The sequence below is a fragment of the Silurus meridionalis genome, chromosome 15 (genome assembly GCF_014805685.1).
Source record: "Silurus meridionalis isolate SWU-2019-XX chromosome 15, ASM1480568v1, whole genome shotgun sequence".
Taxonomy (NCBI): Eukaryota; Metazoa; Chordata; class Actinopteri; order Siluriformes; family Siluridae; genus Silurus; species Silurus meridionalis.
In genome coordinates this window covers 18,380,060-18,400,142 of record NC_060898.1, presented here as the reverse complement: position 1 = coordinate 18,400,142, position 20,083 = coordinate 18,380,060, and the positions used below count along the sequence as shown (strand labels likewise).

Below are 20,083 nucleotides of genomic sequence, written 5' to 3'. Positions count from 1 at the left end.
GGAGCCAGATGAATGACTTGGCAAGTGTCTCCAAAGACAGGAAGAATTGTCTCTTTGACACAACAGCTCAGATGTGCACAGCTGGAGCTACATACCCTCCCTCGTACACACTTTCTGACCTCCAGTGTCTGTTTCCACCTCAATTCGTCTGGATCTCCCACACACCATCATACGACCATTAAAATGTTGATAAGCACAATGTAAATCTCTTTCACGTGCTAAGGATTTGTGTGAATCTACATTCGAGGGTTAAATTTTTACCTGGTTTCTACCCCATTTTTTCCAAGGGAAACAAAACTTGTTCATGTCCATATTCATGTCCATGTGACCACTGAACTGGAGGTATAAATTGTATTTTTTTAATGGAAATAATAATCCAACCACACACTCAATTTTCAACCACAGTACACTGCTGAACTGTAAACCCACAAACAGTCCGCACGGACAAATCACACACGGAAAGGCTTGCACATATATGCGCACAAGTTGAAATGATACGAAGGATTTATTTTTTTTTTCAATGTGAAGACGTGGATTCAATTTTTATTTATTTATTTTTTTTACAATCTAAGACAACCTGGCATGTATTTCTCTTTTTTTCTAGCATATTCCAAGAATTGACATGGGGGGATTGGTGTGGGGTGGGGAAGATTATTTTTTTCTTTTATTGCTGAATATTAAATGAAACACACTTTCACTGACTTGGAGGGAAATAAAATTATCTGCTGCTTTTTTTTTTTTTAACCATGCACCCATTTAACCTTGACCACAAGGACATGCAGAGGAGAGGTGTTCATACTTCTCAAGCGAGGAGGAAACGCAAAAGAAAGAAACGCTAGGAACGGAACTGTCAGAGTCTAGTGGGGCTTTTCGGAGGAGGGATATCAGAAGAGGACAGGGATATCACATTTAAAACTAACTAGAGAAGTACTGTCTGGTTTTGCATTTCTCAAACATACAAACAGGATCCATAACGCCAGGGCAGGGATTAAACAGAAGACAAACTCGGGTCATCGATGTGCAAGAAAACATTGGATTTTATATATAAATATATATGTTCAGTGATATCTCTATTTCTTTGTGCAACCACAATAGAGCAAGAGAAACATTGAAGGATCTAGTTTTTTCTCCTTTTGCTTATCTAATCACAACTCCTTAGTCATCATGAAATTCCTCCCTTTTCTGGATTTCCTGAATTAACTATTGCAATGATGTGTTCCTTCACATTTGACATCAGACCCTTCGTATTTACTTTCCGTAGACATCGTGGCCAATTGTAGCACGGGTAGGTGTTTAGGGACTTCTATAAGATGATCGAAGGTTTGAACGTCCTTGAAGACGGACTCACAGAGATTGTCCGGTTTGGTCTTGTCTGGACTCGGAGATGGGCGTCATGTGTCATGTGTTATGGTTTTGGTGGTCTGATTTGATTTCGAATTTACGGGGAGCTCAACTCAAGCACACCAAACTCAAATCAAGCGTCACAGTTTTCACACAATGCACTATGGTTTTCGTTTAGAAAACAAATGTTAAAATATAAAGCTTGCATATTTTGGCATATTTTTATGGCCCCAAGGAAGTTTCACAGCTATTTGTCTTGTCGTGTGTGTGTGTGTGTGTGTGTGTGTGTGTGTGTGTGTGTCTGCATGTGTTGTCCGTTGTGATAAGATTCCCAGCATGTATGGGGATGGAAGAGGGAGCTTATACATTCATAAACCTGTGAGGGCTCTCCTTCTACTTCAGTCCTGTGATGGAAGAAAAGAAGGGTGAGGAGGGGTTGTCCTGAGACACTACGTGGCTGTTCACCTCTCTCTCTTTCATTTAAAAAAAAAAAAAAAAAAGAAAGACCTTATGAATAATATTTTCCTATTTTTCATGTTTCTCTTAATGGAAGAAATGTGTGATGTTCTGTTTTGGCCATTACATCTGAAATTCATCAATGGATTCGTTAAATGTCTCTGTATCAGCCTGACTAGAAGACAGGATGGACAGAACGAGAGAGAGTGGAACAGGACTGTTTGGGAAGAGAGGATTGGAGTGTGGAGGCTCTCCAATTACTAAGCCATCAACAAAACCCCCACATCTGCTACAGATAGACAAGTTTCTGCCTCTTGGATCATAACAAGCTTGTGGCCCTTGATTTAGTAGTGAGAACTCTGATAAATGGACACTAGTCTGGAAAATTAGACATCTCCCTCCTTCTGCTCGCACACTTCACATCGTTGTGGAGCACTTATACACACACTCAGTCGGACATCTGAATGCACACCTCATACTTTCCTTCCATTTCATTGGAGAAAAAAAAAATAAGCCCCCTGTCCCAGTTGCATTTGTCATTAAGTTCCTGTTAGGAAAGCAACATAATCATTAAACATGTGAATTATATTCTTGTAAACATACACCTTAAGAGCGGTTTATATTGCATGATGTAAAAGGGGGAAGGAAATGTCACTGCTCAAATGGTTGGGGCGGCCCCTGAATGAACACAAGGATAAGGAAAACAAAAGGGCAAAAAAGAGACAACGAAAGAGTGCGTATAAAAAATGAGGCGTCCTTATAAGAAAGGCTACAAAAACTCCACTGGCCCTCTGGCATCGGCATACAGCAAAAGGCACCACAATATTATTTCTATTTCTTTAAGTTGTGAAAAAATCGGCACGTCTCTTTTATGCTGTAAATCAAAATGTACATATAAATAGAGTTTTCCCTATAAAAAAAAGTCTTTGCTGTTAACTAGTAGACAACTTTTTTTGCTAAAATGAAAATAAATATTTGTTTAGAATATCTGTTAGTTATATAAAATAAAAAATATTTTTTTATAGGTGCAGGTCTATAGGTATACAGATTTTGCGGAGTGGGTAGGTGGACTGTGTCATTAGTGAGCAGCGCTGTCCGGTTTGGAGCGTGCGTGCTGCTGCTGCTGCTGCTGCTGCTGCTGCGTGTGTCTGCTTTGTGTGCGGGAAGTCCGTACGTGTGTGGGAGGCACAGGCCTGTAGATGGCTGAGGGCTCGGGTGTGTTAATGTTCTGCATGCTGAGGAAGGGCGTGCTCTCACCCTCCTCGCCCTCCTCCGATTCACTGCCTGACAGGCAGCTGCGCGAGCCCAAGTCCCGGGTCGGCCTGTAGCCCTGCGGTGCCACGTGCCCATTCAGTCTGGACCTGTGCCAGCGTCCGCTGCTTTTCTTTGGTTGCTCCAGTGAGAGCGGGTACTCCTGCGTGCTTTCATACTCATCGTCGTCCTGGGCCAGCCGGTACAGACTGGAGGGCAGGCTGCCTGCGCTGTCCTGCAGGTAGGAGCGTGCCCGCTGCTGTTGTATTCGCTGCTTGTAGGTCTCGTGGCGCTGGGCCTCGTGCAGAGGCAGCTGGTAGCAGCGAAGCAGCGGCTGGTCCTCCTCGGGTGGGCAGGGAGAGCGGGCGGCAGGCGGCAGAGACATGGCGTGGTTGGCGTTGGGAGACGTGATCTGGAAGGTAGGCACCTGTGGAGGCAGTGAATAATGGAAGTCCACTGGAGACAAGCGCGCTGGCGTGGTCAAGGCTGACACGTACCTGAAAGAATAGTGAGAATAGAGTTTAGACACGCTAAGATTCTGAAAAAAAGGCCCTGTGTAACAACTTTTAATCCAGCTAGCCGATCCTAGTCAGTTAGTAATTCATTTAATAACTGTGATTATATAGGTGGGGTTTTTTTTGGTGTATCCGATTGTGCACGTGTGCATCTTTAAAGTCATAATAAAATAATTCAAACCTCAGGATCATGAGCTCAAAGTAACTGCTTTATTGAAAAAAGTGTATTTCTTAGTAAACACGTTTTGGTCTGCGTTTGAAAACTGATAGACTATTAATTTCACAACTAATCAAGCAAATACATATTTATGGCATTTTGGCACACACCCTTAGATTTATCTCATTTATACATCTAAGCAGCTATGGGGTTGAGGGCCATACTTAGGGTCCCAGGAGTGTCAGCTTGGTGCTGGATTTGAACTCACGACTTTCAGATCCAAAGTCCATTGCCTTAAGCACTAAGCTCCCACCTCCCTGTACACTTCCCTGTAACCACTAAGCTACCCATAAGAACCCACTTTTCCTATCAAAGCATAAACACTGACAAATTTACCAGCTCAAACTGAGCACCGGTTTTATCCAGAGTGAGTCAACTGTTTTGATGAAAAGAAAATAAGAGAAGTACCCTCGCCAAAACACAAACATTATTAACAAATGAGCCTCTGGCTTTTAGTGTGTTGTGTGTTTACATGGCATGCTAGAAACTCTGCGACCTTTGCAGTGTTTAAATCTGTGTGATGTTTGTTACGTTGTGGTGTAAACAGGTCCTCCAGTCGTCGTTTAACTCTAGGAAAACGACTTTGTGAACATTAAGATCCAGCAGCTGAGAGCCTCGAAAGCAGATGTAAACGCTTCCATAAATAACGAGTGCCATGGCTACGGGCCATGGTGCGGTTTTACACCCGACCCCCAGCACATGTGAGAACTACACTTCCCAATTAAACCCTTTCCTCTGTTCGCACCAAAAAGGCTAATTTAGATTGGCTTCGGTTAATTTCTGTCACATACACAGAGTAGTAGGAGCTAGCTTATTTTTCTTGAATGGCCTTAGCATTCAAGATTTGGAAAAAGGGGAAAGATAAGGTAAAGTCGGTTGATACACCGGAGGTTTCGCAAAAAAATCCCCATGAGATGATGTGTTGTTCAGCTCGTGTTGACTTAATGAACCCCTTACGGTATAAATCCTCATGCTTTGGCTGTTGCTCGATGGCGGGGGTGGCTAGCAGGCAAGAGATAACTGTAAATACAGCTGGCCGGGTGCTAACTTTGCTCCCTAATGTGTATATGGTGCATCTGGGTTTAGCTTGACCTGTATCACCTCAGGCTTCGGAGTCACATACCTCTCAGCAAACGCTAATACCATTGCTATGTGCTATATTGTGTGAATGATGGCAGCGAGGTTTTCTGGTACTGCTTAGTATCTTAATGTCAAGTCACACCTGTCGCTGTGTGGTGAGTCGAGTGAGTCAAAGGAGTCTCCGTAGCGCACTGGTGGCCGGCGAGACTCGGGGAAGCTGCAGTGACCGGCTCGTCGCGCTCGTGCCTCCATACATGCTGGACTGCTGCACTTACTGGTGCCCACAGAGGAAGAAAGCATGCCTGAGGGACAGTCCGACAGTACGCTGTCCGTCCGCTCCAAGCTCCACGTCTTCTCGTCATGTCTAACATACAGTAAGCCAGTGACAGATTGAAAGATAAAGATTAATGAACAAAAAATATTTTTTTAATGTCCATGCTGCATACCAACAGGTCAAGGAATGCTTATATAACAACAGACGATGTTATGCAGCCTGATCACCTCAAAGTGATTTATTTTATCAATTTTAAATCATACACTATATTGCCAAAAGTTTGAGGACACCTGGTCATAAGTGTGGTATGTGCTTTTTGAGCATCGAGCATTCTCCGTTTTTAGGTAAATAAGACATGGATCAGCATGCCATGCTGCAGAGAACCTGGAACGATCCTGATCAGTCTGTGGCATTGGATAACAAAGCGTTGACACTATGCAGTAATTCCAATGAACGAGCCGCCACGATAGCGAGAATATTATTAGGGCAAGCGCATTAATATAAATCTGTGATTTGCTGTTCGAAAAATTTATCAACAACTTCAGAGCAGTCTAATTTAAATGAATGCAGTGTAGCTGTTATTATGATATTACAATATCTAATATTATAATAATGATTTTTCATCTGCATCATCCACTGTATTATTTAAATCAACACAAAATATCAGCATTAGAGTGAATGAAATCTGTTGTCATGCTGATTGAGCTGATTATGCTAAGATATGCGTAATTATCTGAGGAATCCCAAAAATAAAAAAAAGAAACGCCGTCGCAATTAAAGGATGATTAATTACGCAGCCCCAGGAAAGACCACGAAACAGTAACGCAACAGAGGAAAGCACGGAGAACTACTGTGAGTGTAAAGGAAGACTCCAGGCTATAATTCCATCCCAGACCCCTCAATGGGAGAAAAGGAAAGAATGCTGGGAAGATGTAAAACAAACCTATTGCTCAAACGGACCTTTATGTAGCACACGGTGTATGGTGAACAGACCGACGAGTCTGGACATATTAAATAGATTATAAAATGCTTTTTACTCAGTATGATTATTACAATATGATTTGGAATATAATAAAACAAATTAGTGAGGCCATATATCCGCTGTCATGTTTTTTTGGCTTAAGTCAATGATTTAAGAAAAATAAAAACAAACAAAAAAAGGCTCTGGAACCTGTGACTGGTCAGATAATGAAAACGGTGTGTTTGTTAGATTATATAATACAAGAAATGCGCGGATAAATTTTGCGCTAATGAGTAAACAATGTTAAAAAAACACTAATGTGATGAGTGTACCTGTTTGTGGAGGAGTGGGCTCGAGTGGAGGAATTTTGGGATCTGGAAGAATGATGGCTGCCGGCAAACGACTCCTCCGCTCCACTTCTCATTACTCTCTCGGTGGCTGGGACATTCTTTGAGATATACTAGAAAAAACACATACTTTCAGCGATCACAAAACAGGCTCCAGTGTGTTCTAGAAAAGTGTCTGACATCGTGACAAAGTGTGTTTGTAAAAATAAGACCTACATCCACCATGGGAATCTCCTCAGGGCCAGGGCCTGGGTGGTTGGGCCCGTTGGCCAGGCTGCGATTAGGGTGATCCAGACACATGTTCTGCCTCAGGTGATTGTGCATCTTCTTCCTCTGTTTCCTAGGGGGGAGGCTATAGTGAGGCAGCGTCACTTTTTTTAGAAACTGATTTAGAGTCACATTCACCACATCACACACTCAATAGAGCAGAGCAGTAGGCACTTCAGCACGAAGGGCGCTGGACTGAATTAAATTTACGGTAAAGGAATGACAATGGTACTTACTTGGTTTTGCAGTAGGCCACCACGCACACAATGCCCACCACCAACAGAGCCACGCAAATGCCTGTGATTGTCAGGACTCTCTTCTGATAGAGCTCCTCTGCCTCTGTAGCACACCCACACACAAACATATAACCGTCAGTGTCTCAGCATCAGCATGTCAGCATCAACCTCATAAACCTATTTTGCACTGCTGCTCTGGGGAATTATGCCTCAATGAGGGTTGGGGAAATTTGCCAGAAATACCACATTATGAAACTTTTATTATTTATAATAGAAAAATGATGTAGAAGCATTTTCCAGGTTGTTCTTTCCTCTGTTCAACCTCACACTTTACGTACGGCTATTGAGTTGGCTCTAATTTGAATTAAATTCCCAATCCAAAATCATATATAGAATATTATGAAATGGGTCCATTTGCACTGATGCACCGTATGGTTTAGACTTTAAAACACATCAGCGATTTCCTCATAAACTTGTTTGTTTTGATCATATTAGCCAAATCTTTACACACCTCCGGCTTTCCCACTACTACAGGAAGGTCCTCGTTGTAGGTACAATGGCAACAGAGCATGACTCTGCAGTATAGCCGAGATCCACACACTGATTTAGCCATATGAGAATAAGAGTTAATTTCAGCTGTGGGACATGCCTAAGCCTTCCTCGCATCTCTCTAATGGGCCAGCTCAGCAGTGGAAAATGCTTGGGTGAGCCATACGCGCATCATTACCATGGATGTGAGGATGGATCACATTGCGCTAAAAGGGAATCCCTGCAGGCACTGACGAACCTGCCTCTCTGATTCTATTGATGTTTTTCGTCCACTTGAGGGTATTCATTTCAGATTAATTTATAGCACAGCCTGCTTCATGCTGGGGGGCATCAGTGGAGATCTACCAGCACAAATACAGATTCAACTATGCAATGCTGGTTGTGCTACCTGAGATTACATAATGGAACATATGCAATCAGAGGTGCAGGTTGGGACTCTCGGTGGTGTGGTTAATTACACACTTTTTTTTTTTTTTTTTTTTTTTTTTTTTACTATGGCAGCATATAAAGTCAACTGTAGTTCAAAATGAGGCAAACCGACTGGACATAAATCATGCGGAATGATCAAAAAAGAAAAAGAGAAAAAAAAGAATGAGAGAGGGGAAAAAATTGCCTTTTGTGTTTCTCTTGGAAGTGCTCCTTTGAACGGCCACATGGAGTTTATCAGAAGAGGATTTCCACAGCTGAGGGAAACTTGTAATAATTAATAATGATATGATCCAGCTGTGATGTGCTTCAAAGACTAATAGGCTCATAGAGTCTTAAAGACTTAACGGCTAATATTTCTTGCCATATGATAGTAAATAGTATTTTGCTGTTAGTTAATTTGGTCAGATGGCAGTCTAGGCTGATTTTTAACCCATCAGGCAACCTTGACTGCAGAGCGTAAAGAGCAAACAAAAAGCAGAATTTTGTTGGGGTTTTGTCTCTTTTTTTGCCTGTGCTTATTGACAGAGAGAAAAAATTATTTTTATTTTTTTTTTATTTTTTGGACATGTAAATTGATTCACCACTTAAGGACGAGTTTATATACATCTTAGAACAGGTCATTTCCAAGAGAAACAAGCAGCTTTGGTAAAAGAAAACAGGCATATCTATAAAAGAACATATAAACAACAACATAACCAGTGCACAAATGGAGTCTGGCATGCTATTTACAACATAAAGAGTACATTTTAATTCTTTAAAAACACAACCAGGAACAGCAAAACAAAAACAGAGATGGTGTCCAATTTTTCGAATGAAACAACACATGGAGTATGAGTTGTGGGACAGAGCAGTGGGAAAAAAGTTAGAAGGGTTTTTTTTTTTCAGAGACAGAAAAACACGAAGACAGAAAGTTATAGAAGATAAAAAAAACAAGGATGATGAAAGAGGGGAAAGTGCATATATTGTCAGAAATCTAACAGTTATGCCTGAAGAAATGAGACCAGGCTATTATCTGCAGCACTCGTTCACATTTTTATGAGAGCTGGGGAAAAACTTTCCATTACTTAGACCGCTCGTTCTCCTGCATCCCCCCTGCCATGACCCAGCATCCAGTTCCAAATCAAAACAACAGAGGATGCAGGCATAATCCAGCCAGCAGGATTTCATCTGGTGTTTGGTAAACAAGGCGGTCGTTTAAAAAAGGGATGACGTCTGATAGCATGATCGCGCACGGACTGGAGAGGCTTTGATGAGCGAAACGTGCGTGAGCGAGGATGACTAGCAGGTGACACAGCTAGGGTTTAAACCAGACAGGTGGGATTGTAATTATGCTCTTAGCCCTGCTACACAAACAAATTCACTTGAAGATCTTCTCTTGTTTACTAAGAGGTAAATAACAGGCTGTGCGAGGTTTACTCAAAATCCCCTGTGTCATACGCAGGACGATCAAAAGATCACAGGTGGTCAATTTACTTATATTTCTCCAAATGGAGGAGAAACAAACTTGGATTACAAGTTCTAAAAAAAAATACCAGTTTGTATTTTATGGCATGTTTTATTAAATAGAATACACTTTTTTTCAGCTAAATTTTGAGGAATTAAAGGAAACATTTCTAAATGTTTACCTTTACTGGGAAAAGAACAGATTTTTTGTTTGTTTGTTCATTTATTAATCACTTTAAATAGATGTCTGAGGCCACTTGTGGCATATTTTTGTTATATATTTTTTTAATCGCTGAGTTAGAGTTGTTTGTAATTTTGTCTTTACATAGAGCGGAGGCTGTGTGTTTACTAGAATGTAACTAGAATGAAGAGGTAAAAAGTGTACCAAACAGACACAAATTATTATTATAATAAATATTATAGGCATCTGGTGGAGACACTCTATGGACAACAGTTTGAGGACATCTAACCATAAGATTTGTATGTGCTTTTTGAACATTTTGTTACACATTTAGTCCTGATTTGCTGTTATAACAACCTTCACTCTTCTGGGAAGATGTTTCACTAAATTTTAGAGTATGCATGTGGAGATTTGTGCTTGTTTAGCCACAAGGGCAGGTTAGTTACTGATGTAGGGTAAAGAGGCCAGGCTACAGTCATTCATCCCAAAGGTGTTCAAGAGGGTTGAGGTCAAAGCTCTATAGCAGGCCATGGAGCTGTCTTTGTGCATTGTCATTTAATGGAAAATTGAATTTTTCTTATTCATACAACTGAGCAGTTGACTGTTAAGGGCCTTGTTCGAGGGCCCAGCAGTGGAAGCTTAGTGGTGGTGTTGAAGGTGAATTGAACTACTAAATTAAGTTATAATTTTTTTAATGCATTGTTTAAAAAGAAAAAAACTGTCTAAAGTTAATATATTTCTTGGGCAGGTACAAACAAACCCAACACCTGTCTAAATTTGATTAAAAAGTATTCAGGCCGACATCTAACCAATTTCCTGACTAATGCCCTCTTGTCAAGACTTATAAAAGCTTTTGCCAATTTGGGTTTGGCCGGTATATCTTGCCCCTGTACTGTAGTCCAACCAATATTGAGAATAATACTGACTTTGAGAGATGTAGTAATGAAGTTGAGGAACTGTCAGCGCCAGAATCTTTGGGTTTTCCCCAGTGTGTTGGTTTTACAAATAGCATTACTGTTTAACACCCTGAATGGATACCAAAAACTGTAAGGAAAACACAAGCACCCAGAACGAACCCCAGTAATAAAAAAGCTTCTTAAAACATTTACATTTCTGGTTTGTTACATTTGAGTTTGTATTAAAACAGGTTTTCTGTTCTTTTCCCAGTACAATCAAATGTGTCAAAATGATTAACAATCATATGCACATTATAGTATCAGTAACTAATTAAATAGTGAAAATTTTTTCTTCAATCTGCTGATGCTAAAAATGCAGCAATTTTTTTGTATGCATGAAAAAAATTGTTTTCGATTTCTTAAAAAAAAAGTCAGGTCGCCACTACAATCCCCATCATGTGTTTCCCTAACAGAACGAGGGCTGCAGATAGCAATTCTCATGCTGACACCAGGAAAAAGGGGTTATATTACTACACAGCGAGTGTTGACAGACAGGTCGATCATGTTAATCGAACAAGTTCAATCGCTTCTAAAAAAAAAAATAAAAGGAAAGCGACTGAGGTCTGGCGAACACAGCCGGATCTACACAGATCTACTTAAGAAGTGAAACGGTGAAAGAGGAATCAGTCCATACCCATAAATTCAATTCCAAGAGACTCTGCCGTGACAGGAAGGTGACAGGTAGAGGGAAAGAAACACAACAGAACAAAGTTTAAGAGGCGGATATTTCCAACACGTGTGCATTGCGTGAGTGGCGTGAGAAGGGCGAGTCAAGCAGTAAAAGAGGAACAATGTTTGTAGCCGAGTGCGCTTATAAGCACCGGAATATTATGTCAACAGCAAGCTGTTAGAGCATGCTCGAGCATGCAGGCATGCTATACACTTCCCTATAGGATAGACAGCACTTCTAGATTAAAAGGGAGGAAATGGTCATAATCACCTTATAGTCAGGGTGCATATTTGTGTTTGGTATATTAACCATTCGAGTGCATTATTGTTAGTTTATTTTTTTCTTTCTATATATATATATATATATATATTTTTTTTTTTTTTTATTATAAGGTTTATTATGTTATTATAGGAGGAACTCTAAGATTAGTTATTTTAACGGTTAATGTTATATTAATGACAGAAATTAAACTGTATCTATAGAAAAAGAGTTCAGGAATGCATGTTACAAATGATTAATATCAGTTTTATCTTAACAACCTTACCTTTTGGTGCACAAATACAAATATTACATACATTTAAAAACATAAACACATAATGCTTTTTTTTAAGGGTTAATCATCAATTGCGGTGCAAATTTGGAACACTCTGTGATCACTGAACAAGAACATGCTGTTACAGGTGAACAAGTTAACTGCATAACCACTGTCTCAGAAATACTTGGGCCTCAGTTTGTTTCTTTTTGGCTTAATTAATGTTGTCCCCGATCAAAACAGGGTATGATTTATGCTATGTTCACCACAATCAGACAAGCACCATAACCTCATGAGGTTAAGATTGTGGAGATATATACAGCGACGCTATACAGCTCTTTATAAATGCGAGCTACACAATTTTATTCCCTGTGCTCTGTTTAAAAATTCCATAGCTTGCTCTGCGATTAGAAAGACTGCCTTTTAAACTTGCTGCTGTTACAATTTAGTTACTGTAGTCTTTATTTTTAATGTCACATCGCATGCAAGTATTATTACTAAATCAAACATAATATTGGTTCATGGGTAATATTGGAAAACTTTCTGTGAACTTATAGAAATCCACCTGACTGGAATCCAAGTCTTATTTTCAACATATTCGTGAAATCCAAAAGATTCTCTAAATATTATTTGAATTTCAAATGTACCAATGTTACCAATTATCATCTAAAATCCTTGAATGAGGATGTTTTATTAAATATACTGTAAATATTGCAAAGTATTGCACAGCATTGTTACAGCAAGCGTGACAAATTTTGGATAGTTCCACGATGATGTCATGTTTTTCTATTTCGGGATCTGAGAAATTGATTGGACAATGACAGTTGTATCAGAGCAACATGCATCCGCTTCTAACGTCTCATCCCACTGGGTGGCTGTGGGAGGAGTTCATCTGTCGGCTTTCTCGGGATGGCTGAACGTAAATAGGCTGCTGCAAATTTCCACAGCTGTTAGAACAACTGGACCAATGCATGGACCAATACTGTCCTGCCTAGATGTTTCTGTCCATTTGATTGAAGCCAATTAAGTTTCCACAAGGCGTTATCCAGACAGACATACAGTCTTGATTTTTCTACTTGGCAGGCTGGAATAATGAATCATGTCTGTTATGGTGACGCAGATGTTTCTGGAGGAGGATGTTAGTGCTTGGGTTCTTCATATAGAATCATCTGCATGGTCAATGACAGTAAATATAAGATGATGAATTTTCAAGCTAGTCCATGTCATTCGCCTGTTAGAAGAGAAAGGACTCCCATTTTCCACAACTCCAATGCTTCTGAATGAGGCACAGACACATTACCCTGAAATTTCGATCTGATTGCATCAACAGCACTGGTGATATTTCTAACCCCACTGACAGCCTGTACTGGAGGTGTTTTATATGCAGAGTGTGACACTGTAGCAGTGAAGATGTCTCACTGTTTCAACATAACTCCAGACCTCCCAAACTCTGCACAGAAAAGAAAGACCTGGCATTTGAGCATGAAGTAACAAAAACTAACGTGCAAAGACTTGATAGGTGACCTGAACAAAGGTAACCATTCTACTGTTATAAATCCAGCGTCAAGACAAAACATGACACGTTAATAGGCCCTATGTCAAATTATACTATTCGCTTCTGTGCCTCCTAGACGTCATTTCATAAATTATACCTCCTTTATTCTTTTATTTGGAGAGGAAATCTGTTTTTTAAACTGGGTACTGTTCCATAAACTCCTCATCCTCGCAGGTTTGTTTGCATCCATCCTGACGTGATTTATCTGCTGTCCTCTTGCAAATAAACATGTGTTAACACCAGGGTCATGTTGAAAGGTAAACAGTGCCAGCATAGCAACGCTGATGAGAGCACAAAGCCATGGTTCTGTGTGAACAACGGCCTCATGTAAGAGCCAACAGCCTACGGCCACGAACTGTCAAAGCCAAGTTCTCTTTCTGCTCCTCCTTCTTCTGGGACTAATTCCGCAGTTGATGGACATGTGAGGAAGGAATAGTTGTGTGTAGTGGGGTTAAAGCAAGTTAGCCCAGGGAAGAGATGCTATTAACTGTCTATATAATTAGGGGGATGGTCAAGGAACTAGACATGGAAGAGGAAGGGAGGATGGGAAGAGAGGGTATAGAGAGTTTTTGTAAGATTTCCCCCTGGAGGGGAGCTTATATGAATAAAAGAATCTCCAATGGTGTATTTCACACAAATGAGTTTGCCTTGTGCAAGGGAATGGTATGAAAGCTTGGTTGTTTTGTGCTTTTAAATCCACAATACCTGAGCTTCCTCTAAAGATATTCAAAAGTCTTTCAACTGATGACGAGTGCACGTCATCAAGCCGCCAATTCCAGACGTTTCTACGAAAAGCTTTGCATATGGACGCCAAGGCCGTAACAACACTGGCATGTTTGCTTAAACGATATAGACCATTTTGGCCTAGTATTCAAGTCTGAACAAAATGAAGGATGAACTGTAGGACATGATTATACTTGGGTTCCAGTCATGTGCATTTGACAAGTATTTTTTTTCAACTACAGTATGATAATTTTGACATTTTGTTTAGCACAGTTTTCTGCAACAATTTTTTTTAAGCTATTAATGAGCTACTGTTAATTCTGTCACAATGTCTTTTTTACAGCTTAGGCAAACAATTCAGGGGGAATCTGTAGCTACCTGCTTACATAAGACTCACATAAGGGGTCTTCGATGACAAATTCCGTGAATAACTTCTCTGTAGAGCACATCCCTAAAACATTTATTTATAGCTGTTTTTCAAATAAGATTTCTGAATTCTTAAATCTGATTGGTCAGAAGGTGTTCATTAATTTAATATCTTGTAAGGCAGTATAACGGGACTGCATAGATTTAAAACATGTTTGTACTACCGATGTAGTAAATCTGTGAGGAAATATTTATTTTGCATTTATAGAAGGAGTCTTCAGTGTCAGCACTTTGTAATAGTCAGAGGTAAAGCTGTTCCTACATAGGAGAGATTTACAGACTGAGAAAATTCTATTTAGTATGTTTGATAACATATCAAGCTGCAATTTTGGGTCATATTACCCTCAAAAAAGGAGTAATAAAATCAAGGTTGCTGAGAGGTGTAAGTGACACCACCCTATTTGATTATTTTTTTAATAACAGCATACACAGTCATATTTTATTGCTTTAGTAATTCTGTTTGCAGATGAGACCTTTTTGTTCAAAAATCCTAATCAAAGTAAACATGTGTCTCAGTCTCCACTTCATTGTACTTGCATAACACTTTTGGGAAACTTTTCTGGAAAGCAACCATAATAACTTTTTTTCCATACTGTTTTGCTCTAGTGTTGGAACGTTAAATAGAATTACATAAGGACAGTTCTGCTAACACTTTCTCTTTCGTCTGTCTCATCCCAAGCACCTTATTCTGAATTTAAAATCAGATCATCACTTCCATAAATTTAATAAAAGCAAAAGCATTGAAATTGTTTAAAAACTTAAAAGTTCTATATATATATTTTTTAAGCATAAGTTGTCCAGTCACTTATATATTTAATCTAATATTTTTCGCAGTTTGATCCCACACAGGTATATTATACAGGTATTTATAGATAGTTAGTACTTGTTATTTGCTTTCATAAATTTTAAGATGCAACAGTCCAATTTCTGTTATATATAAATACACTTTTTTCAGAACTGCATACACAATACCAATTAGTAATCTAATAATGGTTTAGCATGAAAGTATTTGATTTTCCTGTAATGAAACTCATGCACTCAAACTAGGTACCATGCATATGATTTATTCTGTTAACTAATAGGTTTTTTTGGATTATTATATAAAAATGTAATACTGATCAGTAAAATGTGATGCATGGAGGGTCAATTGTTCATTGAATGGGATAACATAACTGAGTCGGTCGGTTAGAACAAAGTAGCAGAGCATCCACAATTAGAAAGTAACAAGGAGCTCATAACACAGCAGCTCCTGCATGCAGCACTGACAGACAGGAAAAAGAAATGGACATACGGTAGAAACTGGCCATAACGTAGGTTTGACAGCGATCGCCAGTAAAGTCATTTGGACACCTGATGGAAGGAAACAAAACCACAGAAAGGGAGACAGAAAGGGGCAAGAAGGAGGAATAAAACATAAAGAGAGGAGAAAAAGCAACAGAAAGAGAGGCAAAAAAAGGGGGGGAAAGAGAGAAGAAAGCAGAAAAAACATGAAATTAGAACAAGAGCAGCATCATGAATCGCAGAGGCCAAAGAGTCCCACTGTCAGCACCTCTGGGACACAGGACAGTAGAGACACAGAAGTGGTGACAGCAGGACACCGGTCCTCTGTGTGAAGCTCTGCTTCTCAAGTCAACATACTTTCAGTAGGTTTGGGCATGCGCAGCCGTAGGGGCTCCGGCTGTAAGCACCGCGGCCCGAAGTATCCACTTGGACATCTGGGGGAGGAGAGGGGGACAAGGTGACATAATAACACATATACATTATGCATTCTGGATTTCATCTGGTTGAACTCGATGCGTTAGCGCTAATTTGGTCATAATGCGTGGTAATCAGGGCTTGAAATAAACACCTGTTATCTGTGAACTAAATAAACCTTTGACTGGGCACTTTTATAGGAACATTCATGACAATTTCTTATCGGCCAATCACAAGGCAGCAATGCAGTGCATAAACCCGTGCAGATGCTGCTAAAGAGCTTAATTTTCACATCAAACATCAGGAAAAGTGTGATCTTATTGACTTTAACTGTAGAATTTTTGTTAGTATCAAATTGGCTGGTTTAAATATTTTCAAAATTGATGATCTCCTGGGATGTTTTCGTCTTACACTAAAGAGTTCACAGAGAATTGTCCAAAAAACAAAAACCATTAGATGAGTGGTGGTCAGCAGTTCCTGAATGAAGTCAAAGGAGAAATGATGGGCCAATTAGATCTGAAAGGAAGGATAAATAACCTTACAACCTCTTTACAACAATGGAGAGCTTTTCAAAGCATTTCAGTTGCTCAAAAATCCAGGTCAATGAGTAACACAAGCAGATGACCATATTTAGTTTCACTCTTTACAGCCAGGAGCTGGAAGTGCACTGGGCACCAAAACACATCTGACTATTGGGAAAAAGTGTCACCTGTTCTAGCACAAATAACCAATCAAATGTAATGAAATCCTATTTTTTTAAATAGAAGAAGAAACATTCATTTCAAGCTCTGATTTTAATGTAGAGAATGTCAAATTTGGAACTATGCAACATGTCAACATTTGTTGGCCGGAGTTCTAAGTTCAGGAGCCAATGTGTGTTTGTCTCAAACACAGAGCAGTGATTCTGTCATGATTTCCATTCATGCATTTGATTGGCCAATTATTTCTATTGGTGTTGTTCTGGTAAACAAATTAAAGCTCATCAGTGCATAATGAGCATTACTCCTGTTTGGCTAATGTTTCCACACAGCTAATTTCTGATTCACCGATGAACGTGGCTTCGATGTGTGTGACAAAGACAAAGGGCAAGCATGTTCTCTTCAACCATCACTTGATCTGCAGAGCCTCCTTCTCTCAACTTGTTCGGCAGAGAGGAGGCTGCAGATCCACTTACTGTGTTTTTCTTTCTCTCTTTCAGGACCTTTTTATTAATTGTCTCAGTGCTCTGAGGTGAGCACTGAGACACTGCACATGTATCCTACAGTACATGCATGGCTTTTAAGGCAAAGTTTATAGTGTATGTAAAAAGTCTGAAGATGGGACCTTAAGTTTTTCTTTTCGCTCTTCTAGAGCCATGTCACAAACTGGTATGCTAAAAGCTTGGGCTGTTAATATTTAACAGCGAACTGTCTGGCATCCACAAGAGCCTCGACGAATCACCTATGGTTTCTAAAAGTCACCATACACACAGATTATACACACTCCCCTTTTTTCAACTTCTTCTTCTACAAAACAGAACAAGATGTTCACGTTACACTCTAATCTCGCCGAGATGGTCCATATTGGATCTGTGTAAACATTCTGTATGCCCAAGTTCTTGTAAAACTGCTTGCCCAGCAACTTCTCAGGATCCTGGTATTTACACAGGTGCCTATCCACTTCATCAAAAAAACCTACATGCAGCGCTGACACCAAATGTCGTCCCTTTTGTCTTTCATCAAATACAAGCAGAGCTTCTCTGTCTCACTCCACCATTAACCCACAATTCATCCAGATTAATCAAGTATACAGATAAGTTCCTGTACTGTGAACCACATTTCCAATGGTGGAAACAGTGAGCTAGATCAGACTTCATTCGGTAATGTATGGGTTTTATCCAAGAGCTAAAAAAGAGAAACAAGGTCTGGCACAGTTTGCAGGCCGACTCTGGGTCACTTTAACACTGTGGGGAGTTGGGACCAGTGTCCTGACCCAGAAAAAAGGAGTAGTCCGTCCTAACTTAAAGAGCACTGCAACATCTGTGTCCTGTGATTTTCTTGCTCTGATTCAGTCAAATCCTTAAATCATTCGGCCACCCCACATTAAATAAAAAAAACAAAACATAAATTTGGTGCTAGGTGTGAACCAAACAATCCTCCAAAAATCTTCCAGTTTCTTTCCAGACGATCCACTAGCATGGGATAGCTATATAATGCCAGAGGTAGAAATTAACAAATTAGATTTACTTGAGTTACTGTAATTGAGTGGTCTTTTTTTTGTGTACTTCGAATTTTAAAAGTAGTTTTTTTAACGATGATTTTACTTTACTCAAGTATGTATTGTTTGAAGTATTGTACTAAATTTTAAATCATATCCATAAAAAATAAAATAAATAAATAAAAATAATGCAAGGAGGGGAAAAAAATGCTACCGGGAAACTACTGCACTGATTGATTAATGGGCAGGAGAACAAACGTGCTAAACTCACAAGAAAGGAAGATGGCAGAAGGCAGACCCGGCTGAAAGCAAAATGCAGTTGAATTGAAAGTTGTTCAATGCGTGCATTTACTGTCTGAGTTTCGAATCTGCATTTGCAATTTCTCTCATTATTATAAACTGTACTAGGATACCCCACCCCCACCGTTAAAAAAGAAACTTGTTAAATTTTACTCGGAGTAAATTTTACTACTTTGTAAGCAATTTTTTACTTTTACTTGAGTAGATTTTTAGACCGGTAACTTTACATGTAAAATTTCATAGAAGTAACAGTACTTTTACTTGAGTTGAATATTTGGATATTTGAATATCTGGTAATAGTATAGTAGTGACGTCTTCAATTAGCTAACATGGATCATGCTTTTCCATAGTGTGTAAACACCTAATTTTTGCTAGTTTTACCACAAACATGCTGATTAAAACTTTCTTTCGGCTTCTCCCATTAGGGGTCGCCACAGCGGATCATCCGCATGTTTGATTTGGCACATGTTTTTACACTGGATGCCCTTCCTAACGCAACCCTCCCCATTTATCCGGGCTTGGGACCGGCACTAAGAGTGGCTGGGGTAACATGCTGATTACCTGATTTAAAAAGTGCTTTGCCTGAGCAAAGATGTCAGTTTGGAGTTGATGTGACTCTCTTACATAACCCAACGATTACAATTGATACTGATACTTGATAATATATTTATAATCACTGCACGATGTTTGATGCACTGCACACAACCTACATTTCAACTATATTATTTAAAGACATTACGTATATCATCTGCAATCCTTTTTTAATATTGTCCTAATGCATAACATGTGATATATTGGCCAATTCACTTCACTGTTTGCTTGGGAACTGACAGACGTTGTGCCTGCTATCGGATTTATTACAGAAGACCCAGAAAAAGTGCTTCATTCAGATCAGACAGGTTGTGTAATAGATCTCTGTGCGCCGGCCCATAAATCTCCTTGCTTGCTGGCTTGTGTCCTCTCCTTATCTCCACGCCGTGTGACAACACTGTCCATGTGTGGCAGGCTCCACACACACCACACCATGAAATACACCTCTGCACCTTCACAGCAGGCAAATAATTATGGCCGAGATCATCCGTTATCCCCTGCTTCCCTCTGCAGATGTGTGTGTTTTTTTGTTTATGTGTATATGTGTGTGTTTGTTTGTGTGTGTGTGTGTGTGTGTGTGTGTGTGTGTGTAACTTTATATTTCAAAGTGAAAGAGCCAGGGCATAAATATGAGGCAGGCTGTCCGCTGGACTTGTTCAGCTAGTGAATAATACCCACACAAGCCTGGCCTATATTGAACGAGATGGCTTTGGGCAACAATTCCCTGCAGGCCTTGACTGCATTATCTGACTTTTCTGGACCTGTAACTCCCCCATGAGTGAATTAGCTGCAGCAATTGAGTTATTGCTCCCTCCAATTTGTACACAGCGTATTGAATGGCCGTTGCAGTCGTGTCTCTGATGCTTGCTTGCTGAGCAGTATTCCAGCCAGC

At 39.8% G+C, this 20,083-nt stretch overlaps 1 protein-coding gene across 7 annotated transcripts in view; it reads right to left on the bottom strand.

Moving 5' to 3' along the window:
• Positions 1-336: 336 nt before the first annotated feature.
• nrg2a (neuregulin 2a) overlaps positions 337-20,083 on the bottom strand; it is a 95,877-nt gene continuing 76,130 nt past the window's right edge. For 2 of the 7 annotated variants that reach the window (XM_046867568.1, XM_046867574.1), the window contains exons 5-11: positions 15,701-15,759; positions 11,138-11,161; positions 6,946-7,048; positions 6,659-6,794; positions 6,428-6,555; positions 5,003-5,224; positions 337-3,545 (exon numbers count right to left, since the gene is read on the bottom strand). In XM_046867568.1, coding sequence (XP_046723524.1) covers positions 2,876-3,545; positions 5,003-5,224; positions 6,428-6,555; positions 6,659-6,794; positions 6,946-7,048; positions 11,138-11,161; positions 15,701-15,759 — 1,342 coding nt within the window. In that variant the 3' untranslated portion in view covers positions 337-2,875. Of the gene's footprint in view, positions 3,546-5,002; positions 5,225-6,427; positions 6,556-6,658; positions 6,795-6,945; positions 7,049-11,137; positions 11,162-15,700; positions 15,760-16,047; positions 16,125-20,083 lie in introns of all 7 variants that reach the window. The other 5 variants (XM_046867570.1, XM_046867572.1, XM_046867573.1 and 2 more) reach the window with 5 other exon arrangements.